The sequence below is a fragment of the Pelobates fuscus genome, chromosome 8, assembly GCF_036172605.1.
Source record: "Pelobates fuscus isolate aPelFus1 chromosome 8, aPelFus1.pri, whole genome shotgun sequence".
Classification (NCBI taxonomy): domain Eukaryota; kingdom Metazoa; phylum Chordata; class Amphibia; order Anura; family Pelobatidae; genus Pelobates; species Pelobates fuscus.
The window spans coordinates 105,538,588-105,557,748 of NC_086324.1; the positions used below are offsets into that span (position 1 = coordinate 105,538,588).

The 19,161-nt window shown below is 44.2% G+C and overlaps 1 protein-coding gene across 1 annotated transcript in view; it reads left to right on the plus strand.

Moving 5' to 3' along the window:
• MOB4 (MOB family member 4, phocein) overlaps nucleotides 1-19,161 on the plus strand; it is a 69,877-nt gene that overhangs the window by 14,594 nt on the left and 36,122 nt on the right. The window contains exons 3-4 of the mRNA XM_063430217.1: nucleotides 8,875-8,975; nucleotides 10,093-10,135. Of these exons, the coding sequence (XP_063286287.1) occupies nucleotides 8,875-8,975; nucleotides 10,093-10,135 (144 nt within the window). The remainder of the gene's footprint in view (nucleotides 1-8,874; nucleotides 8,976-10,092; nucleotides 10,136-19,161) is intronic.

Genomic DNA, 19,161 nt, shown 5'->3' on the forward strand with positions numbered 1-19,161 from the left:
TCTTCACTGAGCATAGCCTGGCTCTGAGCCATTGTTCTTAACTCAGAAGAGTTAACGGAAGCTACTAAGCTGTAGTGGAGGCAAGGAGCTGTGCCCTGCAGACTGTAAGTAAGAAGCCAGATCGTTCTAACTATGAAATATTTTTAATTTAGTGGCATGTAAAAACAAAATAGGAAAGACAGTGGGGGGGGGGTATTATGTACAAGCATATAGGAGACGGTCAGGGTGGAGCAACCTAGAAGGGGTTTAACTGAAGAAGTTCAGGGGTTAACTTAACTGAATAAGTTCAGACTGGATACATGGTGTAAGGTGAGGCCAGAATCAAAGATGACACTAAGTGAGCAAGCTTGCAAGGATGGTCTGATTTTATTTATTATAAGGAGGTAAGATTTGTTTTAGAAGGCAGGAAGACATCCAGAAGAAACGTAAGAGGCGCCTGGAGACTTGTTCTAGTACAGCAGGAGAGAGAACAGGGGAGGAGAGATATATCTGGTCTGCACTGAAAAATATCTGATGGCGTACAACACTGATGTCTATGGATAATCCTATGAGACCAAAATTTCCTCCATAGCTTTTGTTTCGCAATCGGCAAGATACCCTTTTTACACAGGTGTCACTAGTAAAGACTGGGGAATTTGACAAACTTGATGGCAGTAGCTCCGCGTATTGTTAGGTTTTTGCAACACGTATGGAAAAATTCATAATACCAAGAAGCCCCTACTTTCTTTTCTTTTGACAGTGTTGGAATTTCAGTGAAAGTGACAGAGCCACTTTACAGGAATACTCCAGGCACCATAACAACTTGCCTTAAGGGGGTTAAACCACAATGTTTCCTTCAGCACAGTTTCCAGATTTCCCCAGGTGGCATCTGCTTCTGAAATTTCAGTTTCAGGAAGCACAGAGTGACGCTGGGCATGGGCGCTGCTGATTGACTAAGAACCAATTCACAAAACTGGCCTGGAAAAGGTGCAGTGTGCATGCCAAATGCAATGCTGCCAAGCAGTCACTGAAATATCATATCATAAGATGGATGCTTAAGCGGGAGTGGAGATCGCTGCTAGACGCAACTTTGGGGTTAAGCTGTTTTGAGAACAGTTTAACACTGTAAGAGAGCGCTGGGGTCCTCCTGGCACCATAACTTAATTTAAATGAAGTTGTTATGGTGCCCTAAGGTAACTAAACTGTACTTTTATGCTTGTATTAGTGGATAATGATGGGAAATTAATTTAAAGAAATATTATAAAGATGTTGTTTTATTTCTCTCTATAATAAGATTGACCATTTGAAAGTAAATGGAGCATCGATTATCTGTTTAGTTTCCTTGCAATTTTTCTGCACATTCAAAACTTTTTTTTTTTTTTGAGTTTAACATAAAATGGCAGCTCCTGGGGAGGGGCTTGATCGTTATGACGGCTGGATGTGTCTCCTGTGAGCTCCTGGGGAGATGCTTAATAAACCTCACATTCTAGCAGTTAACTCTAGAGTTTACTCTACCTTTCCAGTTGGCAACAGTCAACAAAGGACTGACCTGGGCATGCTATCCACTGTTTGCAAGTTTTACCCAGGTGCTATTGCACAACTGAGGCCTAGTAGGCGCAGAGGAGGGGACAGGCGGCCGATCTCCTGTCCCACAGAGTCTAGCGGATGCCCTGTTAAATTTTTAAGACTAATTCTTGCTCGTTTCATAAAAATGAATAAATGCACAAACGGAGCCCCCTGGCTCATAGGAGCGATTGTTCCCCTGGTTCGTGGGAGCCAAACTACAGAACAGCACTCTCCTGGCGTTCGTATGGTTTGACAGGTGTTCAGGAAGTAGTGTCCAATTTCTAGTTCCAGACACTACACAACAAAGTCCCGCTGCCTCCTTTCATGCAAACAAGATGGCTGCCGTTTTCTCTTGCACGTGGCCACACAGTGAGGGCGCTTAATGGCTTGGTTTTCTTTGAAGATAATGAGCCAGGGGGGTGTTTGGTAGTTACCGCTACCGAACCAATAAAACATAGTCTCGAATGGCATCAAAAGTCTTTGAATAACATGCTATTTTCTTCACATTGCTCCCTCTTAGTTCCATGGATCGGCATACCCACCTAGACCCTGCCGGGTTGGCTTGGGGATGTCTGGGAAAGTCAGTTACAGTTCTAGTTTGGCGTGATAGACCATGCGCATTGCCATTTTGCTTGCCTGGTCGGTATTGCAAAGTAAAATTGTAGGACTGCAAAGCCAGGCTCCAGCGTAACAAACGTGGGTTGTCTCCAGAGACTCGGTTAAGCCAAATGAGGGGGTTGTGGTCCGTCAATAAAGTGAAAAAACAACCATACAGAATGGGTTGGAGTTTCTTTAATGCCCATTCCAGAGCCAGGCATTCTTTCTCCACAGTGGCATAGCAGACTTCTCGGGTTAGTAGTATACGGCTGAGATATGCCTCCTGGTTCACCATTCCATCGTCCCCCACGATAGTAGGGTCTGGGGCCGCTAGCACCGGTGCCTCGCTCAGGGCCGTTATAAATCTCTGAAAGGCTGGCGCACACTCCGGGGACCACGCTACTTGTTTGGGCAGTGACTTCTTGGTTAAGTCTGTAAGGGGTTTAGCCAGGGCGCTATACTCTGACAAATTTCTTGTAATACCCTGCGGTGCCAAGAAACGCTAGTACCTGGGTTTTTGTGTGGGGTTGGGGAAAATTTGCAATGGCTTCTACTCTGGCTGTCTCAGGACTCTACTTCCCTGACCTTACTCTGTGCCCAAGGTGTTTATTTTTTTTTTTTTTTTCTTCTACATATTGTAGTCCACATTTACATTTTAAAGATAAAGTACATTTTTAGACTGACATGAGATAAGAGACGGAAATTTTTTTTGTTAATGGTTTAACGTTTTATTTTTCATTTCAACCTTAGTACTTTTGCAGGCATTGGCGTGGGTCAGCGCAACCCACTGGGAATCCCCCTGCGACCCACACTTTGGGAAACCCTGACTTAAGAGATTACCATAGTAGCTTTTATTTTTGGAGTTATAATTTACATTAATGGTAACCTGCTATCACTTACTTGATGCCAGGATCATAGAGGGACCTAAATGTACAGACCCAATCACAACACATACTTTCAGTGTACCAGTCATTAGTGACCAGACTAATGGTAGGAGTGGCAGAGAGAATGCCAATGTCAAGGACCGGAGAGATCTGGATAAACTATTAAACTAGCCGAGCTCAAAGGAGTACAGAGATTAGTAGAAATATTTGCACAGACAAAATTGGATACCATTAAAAGGATATACATGGATTGCGCTCTTTGGCTATTATAGTTACTACCCTCCGCTCCCCTGCCACCATCTCATTACAGAAGTGGATGTTACACTTCTATAACCCCCACTTCTGTTCTGCCATCGTTACTCTTGACATATTAATTAACTTGCCCTATTTGGGTATACAAACCTCCTCCAGCATGCCGGCGTCTGGACGGACTGATGTTCATCAATCTGTTCCTATACTGCTTGGCCAGCAATAGCAATGTTGGCTAGGGGGTTACCATAGCAACTACAGCACAGGCTTTGTGATTGCTATGGGGGAAGAGTAGACGGATCAACTCGAGAGGTCTCTTCTGCTTTCTCTGCCAGTCAATTCACCTGATTCTCTTAATCAATACATTTGCTTGAAAAACTACAAACACAATGTATAGATGAAATTTTATGTTTAAAAAGTGCAAAAGTAGTTTTTGGCATGACAGGTGCCCTTTAAAGGATACTATAAGTACCACAACTACTTTATCTTAATGAAGTGGTTCACTGCTCCATTTTCTGCCATTTAGAAGTTAAATCACTTTTGTTTAAATAAAAGTTAAATGGACACATTATGAACAAATTTAGTTTAATAGAGTGGTTTTGGTGTATGCAGGCTAACCACTCCATTATTTGCCATTTAGAAGGTAAATCCATTTGTTTATGCAGCCCTAACCACACCTCCCCTGGCTATGAGTCACACTGCATCCATGAAATAAATAAGTTCACTGTAAATGAGATGTGTTAACTTTAGATTTTTAGCTAAACTTTACTTGCATACAGGAGGCTTCTGCAGGCTATTAATAGAGCAGAAGGAAACATTCTGAATTCAATAGACTGTGCAGTAAGGGATGTTTAACCATTAGATCTTTCTTTACAGGAAATGTGTAGGAATACTGTTTAGGTCCCATGCAGAGGAGGTGTAAATAGGGCTGCATAAACCAAACTATTTAACGCCTAAATGGCAAATAATCTGTTTTACTGTTTTGAAACACTAATATTTGTGTTCAGCAAAGTCTCCAGAGTATAACAGTACAGGTTTTATGGTGTTTTTGAAAGTTACAGGGTCAAATATAAGGCATGCTTTTCTGTTTTCACACATTGAAATATGCCACATTAGTTATGTTGCCTTTTAGAGTGTATGGAAGCCTAGAAATGAGAATTAACCCCATCATGGCCTACCATTTGCAAAATAAGACACCCCATGTGAAATACCTTGGGTTATGCCAGCAGCCAGAAATACTAACACTCCAGGCTGTGATGGAGCCCCAGAACCCTGAGGCCGCAGCCAAAATGGCGGGGACCACAAGCAGAGTCCTTAAGTCAGCGGAAAGACAGACGCACCCGCCCTACACTGGCAGCAAACTGACAAGGGACACGTGGAAACCGACATGTACTTGCCAAGACCCACTCGGGGTCAAGCTGAACGGTGGCGGAGAAACCGGAACCACGTCACACCCATGCAAATAGCAGCAGCACACGTGGTCAGCGGAGACAGACACCGGAGACCTACCACTCAAGCACACAGTGAGGACACTTAAAGTGAGAGACATGGAACCTGCGACGAACCCCTGTACACTGATCCTCTTGGAGCATTGCGAGGAAGCAGTCGTTTTCTTGGTGACTTGGGCTAACTCCCACCCGAGGCAGACACTGTACCAAACCGCAAGTACACCATAAGAGAACCATCATTCTGCCACTTGCCTGGACTGCACCTAATATGGCTGTTCCCAAGCTTGAGTCTCTCTGCAGTCGCTACACTTGAGAGGCAAGCCTCACGGCACACAGACACTGACTCTCATCTGGCTGACGGGGGGTTAACCTGGGGTGGAAAAATCCATGCATGTTTGAAGCTTTTCTATATTGATCTACTAAACTGATCGGCGTGACCTTTTGATTTAAACTGTTGACAACACCAACTTTGCGAAGACAATCTCATAAGACCTAGCTTGAATGTCATTGTTTTTAATAGTTTTAATAGCTCTAGTCTAAGTCACTAGCGTTGCAAACCAGAGTTAACTATATCACTCATAGACCAGCTACTGCACTGCTTAAGCCACATACTCACATAGGTAATGCTGCCACACTAGCAAATCACAAACCATGGCAACCACAATGCAGCATATCCCACGAAATCATATGTAATCGCCCAAGCGAGAACCCGCATATCTGTAAACACCTCACTGTAACAGTGAGTTGTATTTCCCCCCAGTGATTTTCAACATGACTATTGTGATAAATGGAGGAAAAAAAGGGAATTGCAAAATACAGGCTGAAGCTAGTAGATTTGAACTTGGAAAATCTCCAAAACCACCTTGTGACGAACCGAGCCTTGTCACGTCTTTTTGGGAGGCCTGCTGGCCAGCCTCTTGCCAAAAGATTATGGGCTCTTTTTAAAAAAAAATAAAAAAAAAAAAAAAAAAAATTTGAAGACTTGATTTATGGGGTTTTATATTTGGTTCGGGATCCGAACAGCTGCACGAACCAGAGACCACCCTGGAGCTGGTTAAGCCTAATTGCTACTTTGTAGCAATTTCCACCGGTGTTCTAAGTGTTCGTCTGGGTGGCTGCAATTCCTATGGACGACCACAAGGTGACAGCCATCTTGATTGCATGAACGCAGGCAGCAGTGTTTGGGCATAAATCTCATGGAACTGAAAATGGACACAAACTCCCGAACACCGCTGGACTTCTAGCATCGCCTGCATTCGGTTCCACAACACTTATAAAAGCGCTGTTTCGTGGAAGCTCCAGGGTCAGACTATTGACTATGTTCGGTAGTTTGTTAGGTTTTTAAACCGCAAGCCCTGATTCTCTGGAACTGTTTAGGGGCATGCAGGTGGTCTCAAAATTAAGACTTCCAGGAAATTCCTGAACCCCTGGTTGATTTGTGGATATGTTGGTCACACAGATCAGGACTATCGGGATGTAACTTTTGTGGTGGTTTTATGTATTTTTAGGGTACTTTTGAGGTGTTTGGGGGGGAAAGTGTGCTTTTTCTGTGCTTGGAGATAATTGGATTAGATTAGTACAGTTCCTGATCCAATTCTCTCCTAGGCACAGAGGAGGGATTATCTGTGTTTTTTTTTTTTGTATGGGAGTAGAGGTGAAGGAGTAGTCCCAGAAGATTGGAAGCTAGCGAATGTTGTGCTCATTCACAAGAAAGGTAATAGGGAGGAGTCGGGCAACTATAGGCCAGTAAGCCTTACTTCAGTAGTGGGGAAAGTGATGGAAACCATGTTAAAGGATAGGATTGTTGAACATCTAAAAACACATGGATTTCAAGATCAGAGACAACATGAGTTTACTTCAGGGAGATCATGCCAAACTCATCTTATTGATTTTTTTGATTGGGTAACTAAAATTATAGATCAGGGTGGTGCAGTAGACATTGCTTACCTAGATTTCAGTAAGGCTTTTGACACTGTTGCACATAGAAGGCTTATCAATAAACTGCAATCTTTGAGTTTGGATTCCAATATTGTTGAATGGGTAAGGCAGTGGCTGAGTGACAGGCAACAGAGGGTTGTAGTCAATGGAGTATATTCAAAGCTTGGGCTTGTCACCAGTGGGGTACCTCGGGGATCTGTACTTGGACCCATTCTCTTTAATATTTTAATTGGTGATATTGCAGAAGGTCTTGATGGTAAGGTATGTCTTTTTGCTGATGATACTAAGATATGTAACAGGGTTGATGTTCCAGGAGGGATAAGCCAAATGGCTAATGATTTAGGTAAACTAGAAAAATGGTCAGAGTTGTGGCAACTGACATTTAATGTGGATAAGTGCAAGATAATGCATCTTGGACGTAAAAACCCAAGGGCAGAGTACAGAATATTTGAGGGAGTCCTAACCTCAACATCTGAGGAAAGGGATTTAGGAGTGATAATTTCTGATGACTTAAAGGTAGGCAGACAATGTAATAGAGCAGCAGGAAATGCTAGCAGAATGCTTGGTTGTATAGGGAGAGGTATTAGCAGTAGAAAGAGGGAAGTGCTCATGCCATTGTACAGAACACTGGTGAGACCTCACTTGGAGGATTGTACGCAGTACTGGAGACCGTATCTCCAGGAGGATATTGATACCTTAGAGAGAGTTCAGAGAAGGGCTACTAAACTGGTTCATGGATTGCAAGATAAAACTTACAAGGAAAGGTTAAAGGATCTTAACATGTATAGCTTGGAGGAAAGACGAGACAGGGGGGGATATGATAGAAACATTTAAATACATAAAGGGAATCCACACTGTAAAGGAGGAGACCATATTTAAAAGAAGAGAAACTACCACAACAAGAGGACATAGTCTTAAATTAGAGGGGCAAAGGTTTAAAAATATTGAAGTATTACTTTACTACTTCAGCTGGAAGGCTATTCCAGCTGAAGTATTAGAGGTTAAAACAGTAAAGGAGTTTAAGCATGCTTGGGATATGCATAAGGCCAGGGACTAATGAAAGTATTTAAAAAAAAAAAAAAATTGGGCAGGCTAGATGGGCCGAATGTTTCTTATCCTCCACATTCTATGAGTGTCCTGGACCTGAGAGCCAATGTAAAATTATGTATTTCTACTGTGGTTTGCTTTCAGGTTCAGGGGGTAGTACCCCGTGTATGGGGACTGTAATAAAAGGCCAGTTGTGGCTTCCATTAAACTGAGATTTGTTTTACCCTTCATGAAGTCTAGGCTCATGTTTGAGGAATTGGAGAGCTATATTCACTTTGGGGATTGCTGTAATCACTGTACTCCCTTGGATCACAACGATTGCTCTTGTAAGAGCAGCCTGCTTCGCTCTCTGGACTAGAAGTCTACCCACAGGCAGCTGGATCCTAGCCTAAGGTGCAGGGTGGATGGATGACAGCAAGATCCCAACCAAGCTGCGACTGCTTGTGGGGTTTACGGTGGTTATGGTAGTGCAGTGCTTATGGTGCTCGCAAGTACTAGGCAGCAACGATTGACCAAGGTACCGGTCGTGGTGCCAGGCGGTCCGTCACACTCCTCCTTCTGGCTTCTAATTGTGTGGTATTGCCAAATACTCCTAGTAGATAGCAATTGTGTTGAAGCTTTACTCTAGCCATGTTTTGTCATGTTTAAAAAGACTGTAACCCCCTCACCAAAAAAAATCTCTATGGAATACTCACATTGAATAGTGGAAACTCATTAAACAACAAAGTGGTCAAAATATAAAAGATAAAGCAGGGACTACTGTTTTGGTATTGTGTATGTTTACTACCACCGTCAATATTTGTAATTTCCCCTGGCCATAGCTGTGATTGTGAGTCATTGTCTATGGAGGCTCCCAAGATCTCATGGGATCCTCCATGGACATTTGTGTTGTGCTCATGTGCTAGAGTTACAACACTGATGTGGGCTCCTGGCAGATGAAGAGATTCACTAGATATAGCGGCGGCCACAATAGCTTGAGATAAGTAAAGCCAATCATCAGCAAGCAGTGATGTTACATATAGGGTTTTTTGTAAAATAAGCACAGAGCCGCTTTATTTGTATGTTGTGTATGTACAGTGAATTTCAGCAAACTACCGGTATTTTAATTCTTTATCAACAAAAGATATTTAATTGTGTTTTGTTAATGCTATTTTTTTGTTTTGCAGTACATTCAACAGAATATAAGAACAGATTGTTCAGATATTGACAAAATCCTGGAGCCCCCAGAAGGGCAGGATGAAGGCGTGTGGAAGTATGAACATCTGCGGTAGGTATTTCATACTCTTAGTTACTCCCCACACAAGATGTGACTCTCATTGTATTTCATCCAAAGGCACAAAGCGTAGCTGCAATCCTGAGACCCGATATCTCTGCTGATGTCCTCTCGAGCTGGAATAAAGCGCTGCTTATTGAATAAAGCCCATTCCCCCAGTAACTGCACGACACAGTTCTGGGAGTACAACTGAGGTTTATTGTGCCACACTTGGCTTTTTATGCACAGACCAAAGCATGAGGTCTCCATACAAAACCCCTCCCAGGTGTCTGAGTCTGGGAGATAATTGAGTCAAAGACCGGTAACTCCATTATCTGTTATAGGGAACCATGCATAAAAAACACACAACACCCCAAAACCACATTCAAACTACACAGGAACCCCACATGACTTGTGTGCCCAAGTATTATTTGGTGTAAGGGAATCGCCATCAGGGTAACGTTTTGACTGTCTGCACATGAGGTGGTAGCCCAAAAGACTTCCACTGCCGGTCAACTTGCGTGAGTTCCTATATGATTAAAAACAAATGCTCCCCTTAGGCAATTTTTTTTTTTTTTTAAATGCTCTCTCCTGGCTTGTCTGGGAGTGAAGTAGGCAACGGTACAGTTTCTCCAGGGTTTGCGAGCTAATATAGCCGAAATTGGTACCAAGCGCTTGACGACCAGGTTCTGCTGCCTGTGTTCGGAAGACAAAATAGCTGTCATTCTATAAAGCACTTGCGTTCGGTCATACGAATGGTGGCCACCCAAAAAGCATTTAAGGCCTGGGTACCGAACTGCATAGCATAGCAGACTTGGAGTTTTGCTATATTGGATTTTTTTTACCTTAAATTCGAAATTCACTTTGAATTCACACTTTAGTAAATAACCCTGTAAGTGTCCCTATGACTTATTTTTAACTGAATGTTGAGGCACATCTAACGAATGTCTGCGTCATCTTGCATGTCCTGGGTAGCATCCCAAATTTGGCACCAAAACAGTCTGTATTCATAAACGGTTTCACTGCAGGTCTGCGCGTGTGTGTGTTATAATATGCTACATACATACAAATGTTCTTTCAATTTATAGTAACATAACACTCCTATTTGTGGTTTTTTAACCTTTTTACGTAGGCAATTTTGTCTGGAGCTTAATGGACTTGCAGTCAAACTCCAGGTAAGAAATTTACCCATTTTAATTATGTGGAGTATTTTTTTTTTTTTTTTTTTGAGGGGGAGGGGGGTTTGAGTTTAGTGGTCCCATGTAATCTTGCTGTTTATGGAGGAAGACCACTCGTAACTGCTGTGTATTGTTGTTTTTTCTTATCAGGGAAGCTGAAAGTAGTCACAGGGCTTACAAATTAAAGTCTCAGGCTACCATAAAAGTTAGTTAAGACTGGATGCCTGCCAAGTCCACACTCCATTGTATGTTTTGTTCTTAAATAAGCCATCATTAAGAGCACATCACTGTAGAAGCGGCTGGTTGGTAAGCCTAACCACCCCTCCCCTATTATTCACATTGTCATCCGTTGTATCCACATTGTCATCCGCTGTATCCATGCTTAACCCCTTAACGCCGTTACGGCGTTCTATGCCGTCGCGGCTTTAAAGGGCTTTAAAGCCGTTGCGGCGGCATAGAACGCCGTAACGGCTTGCAGCCCCAGGAGCAGAGGTGTACTCACCTCCGCCGCGATCCTCTTCTGGGGGGCTGTCTGAGAGCCCAGGCAGCCCCCCTCCGGCAAATGAGGCCCCCGGGGGCCATGTGATCGCTCTCAAAGAGCGATCACATGGCCCCCTATAGCTGGCTATGGATCTGCCAGCAGGGGGACTGTCTAAAATATTAGACAGTCCCCCTGCTGGTAGGTAGTGTAAAAAAAAAAAATATTAAAATGTTATAAAATAAATTAAATGCCTTTTTTATATATATATATATATATATATATATATATATATATATATATATATATATATATATATATATATATATATATATATATATATAATATGTATATATATAATATGTATATATATTATATATATAATATATATACATATTATATATATAACGTCATACGTAATGTATTTTAATATTAGTATATATATTAATATTAAAATACACTTAGAATGACGTTACATATATATAATATGTATATATATTATATATGTAATAGATCTACATATATATATTATATATATATACGCATAATTACAATAATAAATAAATAAAATAATTAAATAAATAAATAAAATATTGAAACAAAATATAAAATAAATTATATATTCATATGTAATTTCATTCTAACTGTATTTTGTTATTAATATATATATATAGGAAACAGAATACACTTAGAATGACATTCTATATATATCTATCTATATAATACAAATAACCGCAAATATATATATATATATATATAGAGATAAATACATATAATTACATAAAAGATTACATTAGTATACACGTAGAATTTATATACCTATAAATGCATATATATTAAAATTCTACGTGTATATTTAAGTAATTTTTTAACATAATTATGTCATTTGATTAATTAAAATTTGATTGACATACCTGACAACACAGGGAGAAAGTGCAGAGAATTTAATTCGCAAGCACTATATTAGACCCTGTAACTCTCCAAGACACCATAAAACCTGTACATAGGGGGTACTGTTTTACTCGGGAGACTTCGCTGAACTCAAATATTAGTGTTTAAAACTGGTAAATTGTATTACAACGATGATATTTTAAGTAAAAGTGACGTTTTTTGCATTTTTTACAAACGAACGGCACTTTTATGGACTATATTATTGTTGTAATATGTTTTACTGTTTTAAAACACTAATATTCGTGTTTAGTGAAATCTCCCGAGAATAACAGTACCCCGCATGTACAGGTTTTATGGTGTTTTGGAAAGTTAGAGAGTCACATATAAGGCTTGCATTTCATTTTTTTGACATTGAAATTTGCCAGATTAGTTATGTTGCCTTTGAGACCGTATGGTAGCCCAGGAATAAGAATTACCCCCATGATGGCATACCATTTGCAAAAGTAGACAACCCAAGGTATTGCAAATGGGGTATGTCCAGTCATTTTTAGTAGCCACTTAGTCACAAACACTGGCCAAATTTTCGTTTTTTGCTTTTTTCACACAAAAACAAATATGAACGCTAACTTTGGCCAGTGTTTGTGACTAAGTGGCTACTAAAAAAGACTAAACATACCCCACGTTCAATACCTTGGGTTGTCTACTTTTTCAAATGGTATGCCATTATGGGGGTAATTCTCATTCCTGGGCTACCACACCGTCTCAAAGGTAACATTACTAATCTGGCGAATTTCAATTTGAAAATGGAACGTTCTATATTTGACCCTGTAACTTTCCAAAACACCATAAAACCTGTTAATGGGGGGTACTGTTGTACTCGTGAGACATCGCTGATTACAAATATGTGCATTTTGTTGCCGTAAAACCTAACAGTATTATGACATTTACAGCTAAAATGTGAGGCGGAACTACAAATTTAAAAAAAAAATTAAAATTTCTCAGTTTTTTTTTTATTTTATTCATAATAAATTGTTTAATATACAAATATTTTATATGAAATGAAAGCCCTGTTTCTCCTGAACAAAATGATATATAATAAGTGTGGGTGCATTTAATATGAAAGAGGGGAACTACGGGTGAACAGACATATAGCGCAAATTCCAGTTTTTGTTTACGTTTTGTTTTGTTCAGAACGTGTACTATTGACTCCGTCCTGAAGGGGTTAACCCTTGTTTTGATAAATGTTTGTTTTGTGCTAAAAGTCTTGTTAATTTATGACCTACCCTTACTTTTTTTTTTTTTTTTTTATATAAATGCTTTATTTTGAAAGTTTTGCTTCATGGGGGGGTACAGAAGAGAAGAAGGGGAGTTAGAGATTATGGTACAAGTTTCTCCAGACATTCATGTGCGTGTTCTGGTGGTCGAACAGTCCAGGAGTACATACTAGTTATTTAATGATGGTTTCAACCTCTGTTAATTGCAGGCTTTCCTCTTGGGTTTGGGGTGGGGTACAGAAAAGAGAGGGGTAGGGGATAATTCTAGATCTCGTACACTCTGTCTCATACAAAAGCCTGTTTGGTGAATACATGCCAAGAATATCAGTACGTAGCATTTTGTTATACCGTGGTATCACATTTCATGAAGTTTGCGTTGGACATGGATTATCCTCGGTACGAGTGTGTTGGGGTACTCACTGCATTTGCAGAGTTGAACTTTTGTGGGTGGGAACTTGTTGGGGGGGGGGCTGGCAGGGAGGGGGCTGGCAGGGAGGGGGGGCTGGCAGGGAGGGGGGGGGGATTTCCTCTATATGGATCTTTTGTTTGTGGCTGTTCATTGGAGAGAGTAAGGGGGTGATATGTGGCTTTGCGCCTGCCGCTCCTTTTTTATTTTTGTTTTTGGGTAGGCCCACGTGGTGTTTCGATTGTGCGGGGGTGGGAGTGTGCATTAGTTCTGTGTTTGCTTAATGCAGACCGCTGGCTGTTACGTGTCCTCAGGGCCTGTGGTGAAAAAAAACAAAAATAAAAAGGGGGGGATGTAAGGGTCAGGCGTGCCTTATTCTGTCCACCGTGTGGGGCTGGGGACTGGTCGCTGGTCTCTTGCCTTTTTCAGTGTTTGGTTTTCTGGGGTGGTGTGGCATAGTCCCTTGTGACCCGTGTTGTAACAAGTGTTTGGGTGTGTTGTAGAGTAGCTGTGGGCTTTCCAGTATTTGTTCAACTTGTGTGTGGATTGTGCCTAGGTGCCACACTTTTGGTTGTCTTTCACCCTGGGTCGCTGCTGGGTGCTTGGATTATGTGCCTGGTGTGGGGTCTTAATGTTCTCTCCCCCCTTCTCCACCTCGGGTCAAGGGGAGTTTTTTTCCCTTTTCCTTTTCTTTTCCCCCTTTTTCTCTCCCTCTTCTCTTCTGTAGTTATGAGTGGGAAGTGTTTCTGGGTGCTTTGGTACCCCGTGAGGTGCCCGTGCGCCCCTGTATCCCGGCCGGCCAGGCCCACCCTCTGGATCGGTTGGGTTGGGGTTGCGGGTTACAAGGGTGGTGGGGAGGGTCTGGTGGGTAGGGGGGGGAAGTGTTGCGGTTAACTGTGTGGTTTTACACGATTGTTTGGGCTGCTGTGTAGGTTGCATTTGGGCGGTGTTCTCCCCCTGCCTGTGCTGTCTGTCTTGCTATTGCGGCGTTAGAGCTGGGGGTCAGTTGTGCTATTTATTGTGTTCGTGGTGGGTGTGTTTGTTTAGTTGCATGTCTTGATTTTCCCCTCACTCATAGAGGGTTTATGTGCAGTCTTGGGTAGTTGTTGTCCCAGAGGTCCCAGGTCCTGTGAAAGGATTTGTATGTGTTGTGTGTCTGTGCTGTCAGTTCATCTAGGTCTCGGGTCTCTTGAATTTTTCGTATGATGGTGGAGATATTGGGGATGCGTTTGTCTGCCCATAGTTCTGCGATGGCTCGTCTTGCTGCCAGGGTTATACAGGCTGCTAGTTTGTTTTCGCTCCTTGTGAGGGATTCGACAGGTTTGTTCAGGAGCATGTTCCAGGGTTGTGCTTCGAGTGGTTTGTCTATGATTTGTTCCATAAGTCGTAGGACCCTCGACCAGAGTGGCTTGAGTTTGGGGCAATGCCACCAACAGTGGAGATAGGTCCCGGACTCCCCGCATAGTTTCCAGCACTGGTCATTGGGTAGTTTGCCCATTTTGTGTAGTTTGCGCGGTGTCGTGTACCAGCGGAAGAGGGTCTTGTATGCCTGTTCCTTATGCGTGACGCATACCGTCAGTGTGTTTGTTGCCTCCCAGATGTCCGCCCAGTCCCCCGGATCCTCCGGTGGCCCGAGGTCGCGTTCCCATGCTGCTATATAGGTGAGGTTGATTTGCGAGGTATGGGTCGTTAGGGTGGTGTAAATGTCGGAGATTTGTCCCGGGTGTGTTGGTGAGTCGAAGCACTGTTTCTCAAACAGTGTTGGTGGTGAAGTGCCTGCTTGTTTGATTATGGGTTGTTGTGCTAGGTCTCTCAGTTGCAGGTATCGGAAGTAGTCCGAGATGGTGAGGGTCTCTGCATTTGGGAGGTCAGCGTATGCTATTATTTCTCCTTGGTGGTAAAAATGTAGTAATCTAGAAATGTCTCTCTGGTCGAAGGAATGGAAGTGTTTGGCTGTTAACCCCGGTGGGAACAGTTTATTCTGGTAAATTGGGGTGACTGGTGACACGAACGATGACAGGTCATATTTGAGGTTGAGTTTGTCCCAAAGAGCCAGCGTATGTGTGATTGCCGGTGAGGTGGGCGGTGGTAGGGGTCTCTGTGTTGGGGGTACCCATAGGTAGAAGGACGGTAGGTCCCAGCCCATGATGTCATGCTCTAGGTCCACCCATCTTTTTGTCCCCGGCGGTACGTGCCATTGTTGTAAGTGTGCCAGTTGTGCTGCTTGGTAGTAGTGTTGAAAGTTGGGGAGTCCCAGTCCACCCCTGGGCCTGGGCACGTACATCGTAGCTCTGCGTATCCTGGGCTTTTTAGCTTTCCATATAAATTTGTAAATTGCGGCTTGTAGTTGTTTGAAGTCCGTTTTTAAAATTGGTATTGGTAGTGTCTGAAAGAGATACAGAAATCTAGGGAGTAGGTTCATCTTTATTGTGGTAATCCTTCCTAGCCATGATACTCCCAGTGCTTCCCAACGCTGGAGGTCTGAACGGCCTGTTGCTAATAGTGGTTTGTAGTTAAGATCGTAGAGGTCCGTGAGTCAGGGGGATAGTTTAATTCCCAGGTATGTGAGTGAGGTGGTTGAGATTTGGAAGGGGAATAGGTTGCGGAGTAGCGTTATCTGTTGCCATGGGCATGAGTATGGATTTTGTCAGGTTGATTTTATATCCTGAGAAAGTGGCGTATTCATTAATCAGTGTTAGCGTCGTGTGTAGCGATTGTATGGGGTCCGCTAGGGTCAGTAGGGCGTATGCCGCCACCTTATAGGTTTCCCGCCGGACCTGAATTCCCTGGATATTTGGGTTTTGGCGTATAGCCTGTAGTAACGGTTCAAGTGATATGGCAAAAAGTAAGGGTGAAAGGGGACAGCCCTGTCTGGTTCCGTTTGTTATCGAGAATGTTTGGGCTTCCATATTGGGTAGAAGAAGCCTCCCCGTTGGTCTGTTGTAGATTGCGGCTAGGATGCAGAGGAACTCGGATGGGAACCCTAGGTGTTCAAGCACTGAGTACAGGTAGGGCCAGAGAAGGCGGTCGAATGCCTTCTCTGCATCTAGTGATAGAACTACCGATGGGATCTGTCGTTTTTGGACATACCATATCGTATCGAAGGCTCGTCTGGTGTTGTCTGCTGCTTGCCTACGTGGGATAAAGCCTACCTGGTCCGGGTGGATTAGGCTATGGAGGAATGGGTTAAGGCGGTTGGCTAGTGCTTTAGGGATTATTTTCAGGTCCGTATTCAGAAGAGAGATCGGCCTGTAGTGGCTTGGGTTTAGATGCTCCTTTCCTGGTTTTGGCAGTAGGCATATGTCTGCCGTGAGCATGTCTGGGGGGAGTGGTTGCCCCTGGAGAAGCAAGTTGAAGGTTTTGCAAAGGCGGGGGACAAGTTGTACCTGGAAAGTTTTATAATAGAGGGCCGTAAAGCCATCTGGTCCGGGGCTCTTCAGTGGTTTAAGTGTTTTAAGGACCTGAGCCAGTTCCTCCGTTTCCATGGGTGCCGCTAGGATGTTTTTGGCTTTGGAAGGGAGGGAAGGTAGGTTAAGGCGTTCTAGGAAGGTTCGCGTCTGAGGATCATTGGACTCTGGCGTCGTTGTTGCGGAGTGGTTGTACAGTTCAGTATAGTAATGCAAAAATTCTTGCGCGATTTGTTCCGGCTGGTTGGTGATATCGCCGGTTCTCGTGCGAATTTTGGATACTTTTTTTGGCTTCTTGCCGCTTCCTGAGGCAATGTGCCAGTAGCGAGTCCGCTTTATTTCCCTTCTCGTAGAATCTTTGTTTTGACCACATAAGGTTTCTTGCCACGTCTGCCGCTGAGAGTGATTTTATCAGGTCTCTTGTTGCCGTTAATTGGGCTAGAAGGTCGTCTGTTGGTGTCCGCTTGTGGCTTGCCTCCAGTCTGGCCAGTTCTGCTAGCGCTGCCGTCAGGTTTTGTAGGCGGCGTCGTTTGCGGTCTGTGGCTATGGCTATTAGGTTGCCTCTGATTACTGCTTTGTGGGCGGTCCAGACCATTGCTGGGGCAACGTCTTCTGTTGTGTTGGTATCAAAGTAGTCGCAGATGTTGTCCGTCAATGTTTGGATGGTGCCTTGGTCCCGCAATATCCATGGGTTGAGGTGCCATCGCCATGGTCGTAGCAGTTTGGGTATTTGTATGGTCATGGTGATCTCTGCGTGGTCTGACCACGCTATATTGCCAATCTTTGTATGGGTGGTCCAGGGTTGGATCGCGTGGGATATGAGGAATCTGTCTATTCTGGAATATGAATGAATATGGTGTGTGTGGGAGTAGAAGGTGTAATCTCTGGCGGATGGGTGTTGTGCCTGCCATACGTCTATGAAGGTTGTGTCGTTTAAGAATATGGTGAATAGTTTGTTGTTGCGTGTGGTGGCCAGGGTACCACCGTCGTGCGCTCTTCTGTCTGCGACAGTAGATTGTGTTGCATTGCAATCGCCCCCTATGATTACATGTTTGGTGGTGAGGCCTGCGAGGTGGGTTCGGAAGTTCTCCTAGAAGGTGGCATCTGGGGCTGATGGAGCATATAGCGAGCAGATTGACAATACCGTTGTTCCCACGTATCCCGTCAGGAAGAGGAATCTGCCCGCGGGATCCTTTAATGCTGTGATGTCCCCCAGGGGACATGAGTTACGCAGTAAAATTGCCACCCCCTTCATCTTTGGGTCCGGGGAGCCAGATAATATCGTTTGAAGTGCCGGTTGGTCAGAGGGAAATGTTTCTGATCTGTAAAATGAGTTTCTTGGAGTAGAACTATGTCTGCTCCCGTGCGATTTTGCCCAGCGCAGTATGCTGTGGCGTTTGCCTGGTGAGTTGAGGCCTTTCGTGTTGAGGGAGGTGATTTGTAATGAGAGGTTCTGAGGTGCCATGGTGCGGTAGTCTTGGTCGTGTCCGTGTGGGTTGGGATGGGAGAGGTGTCTGTGTGGCAGAGTGTTGCTGCTGGGGCCGGTGCTGAGTTGGGTGTTGGCTGTGGGGAGGGGGGGTCGGGTAAGGAGAGAAAGGTTGGAGGGGAAGAGAGTGGGCCCGGACCAGCCGGCACTCCGGGCTGCTATTGTGTGTGTGTGTGTGTGTTTTAACTGGGCTTATCAAACTGGACAGTTAATAGTTGGGCGGGTGTCTCGCGTGTCCGTTGGGTCGTCGGTGTGGCGAGACCTGGGTGTGGTCAAAGTGTTCAAGTCGTGGCAGCGTGTGCCTGTGACCTGCCTTAGGGTGGTCTGTATTGTCTGAGCCGAGGAAAGGAAGGGTGGGGAATTGGTTAGTGTTCCCTTAGGAGTATGCTGTGGCCTGATGGGTGTTGTGGCCGTGCTGGGGTTTGCTTGTTACAAGCCGTGGTAGGAACAGAGCTTTTACACCGATAGTGTAACAGTTATTATATACATATTAAAACATTTTGAACGGTAATACCTTTAAACTTTGCAACAATTGACTGGTCCCTAGTTCTGTTTTTTACGGTCGTACCCTGGTGGTCAGGTTTGTCCGTACCCTGGCATCCGTCATGCGTCTCCCCTTTGTCTCCCCTTTGTCGTCACTTGGGGATGGTGGTGTTGTCGTGAGGGGGGGGGGCAGGGGGATGGGCTCTGATAGTGCGCCCGTGGCCGTTGGCCATCTGTCTTGGTTTTTGTTTTCAGTTACGCCTGGTCAGGGGCCTCCTTAGCCCGTCCGCACTGCTCTATTTTTTTCGGCCTCCCCCTCTCTGCAGGTATTTCCCCCGTGCCTCCCCCCGACCCCCGTGGGCCCAGTGACGTCATGGGGTCCTATCTGTCCCAAATGGCACAGTACTATCTGTCAGGCCATGGGGGGAGGGGCGTCTCTGGGGGTGCCTTGTGTGTCACGTCTCATCGGTGGGCGTCGTCCCATCCTAAGCCGGCCGTCTCCCCCAGTCTGGGTGTGTCCCCTGTGGGTGCTCTATATTGCGCACGCCCAGGCGCAGCGCCTGGTAGAAGGGCGGGGGTAAGTGGTGCTGTCGGAGTT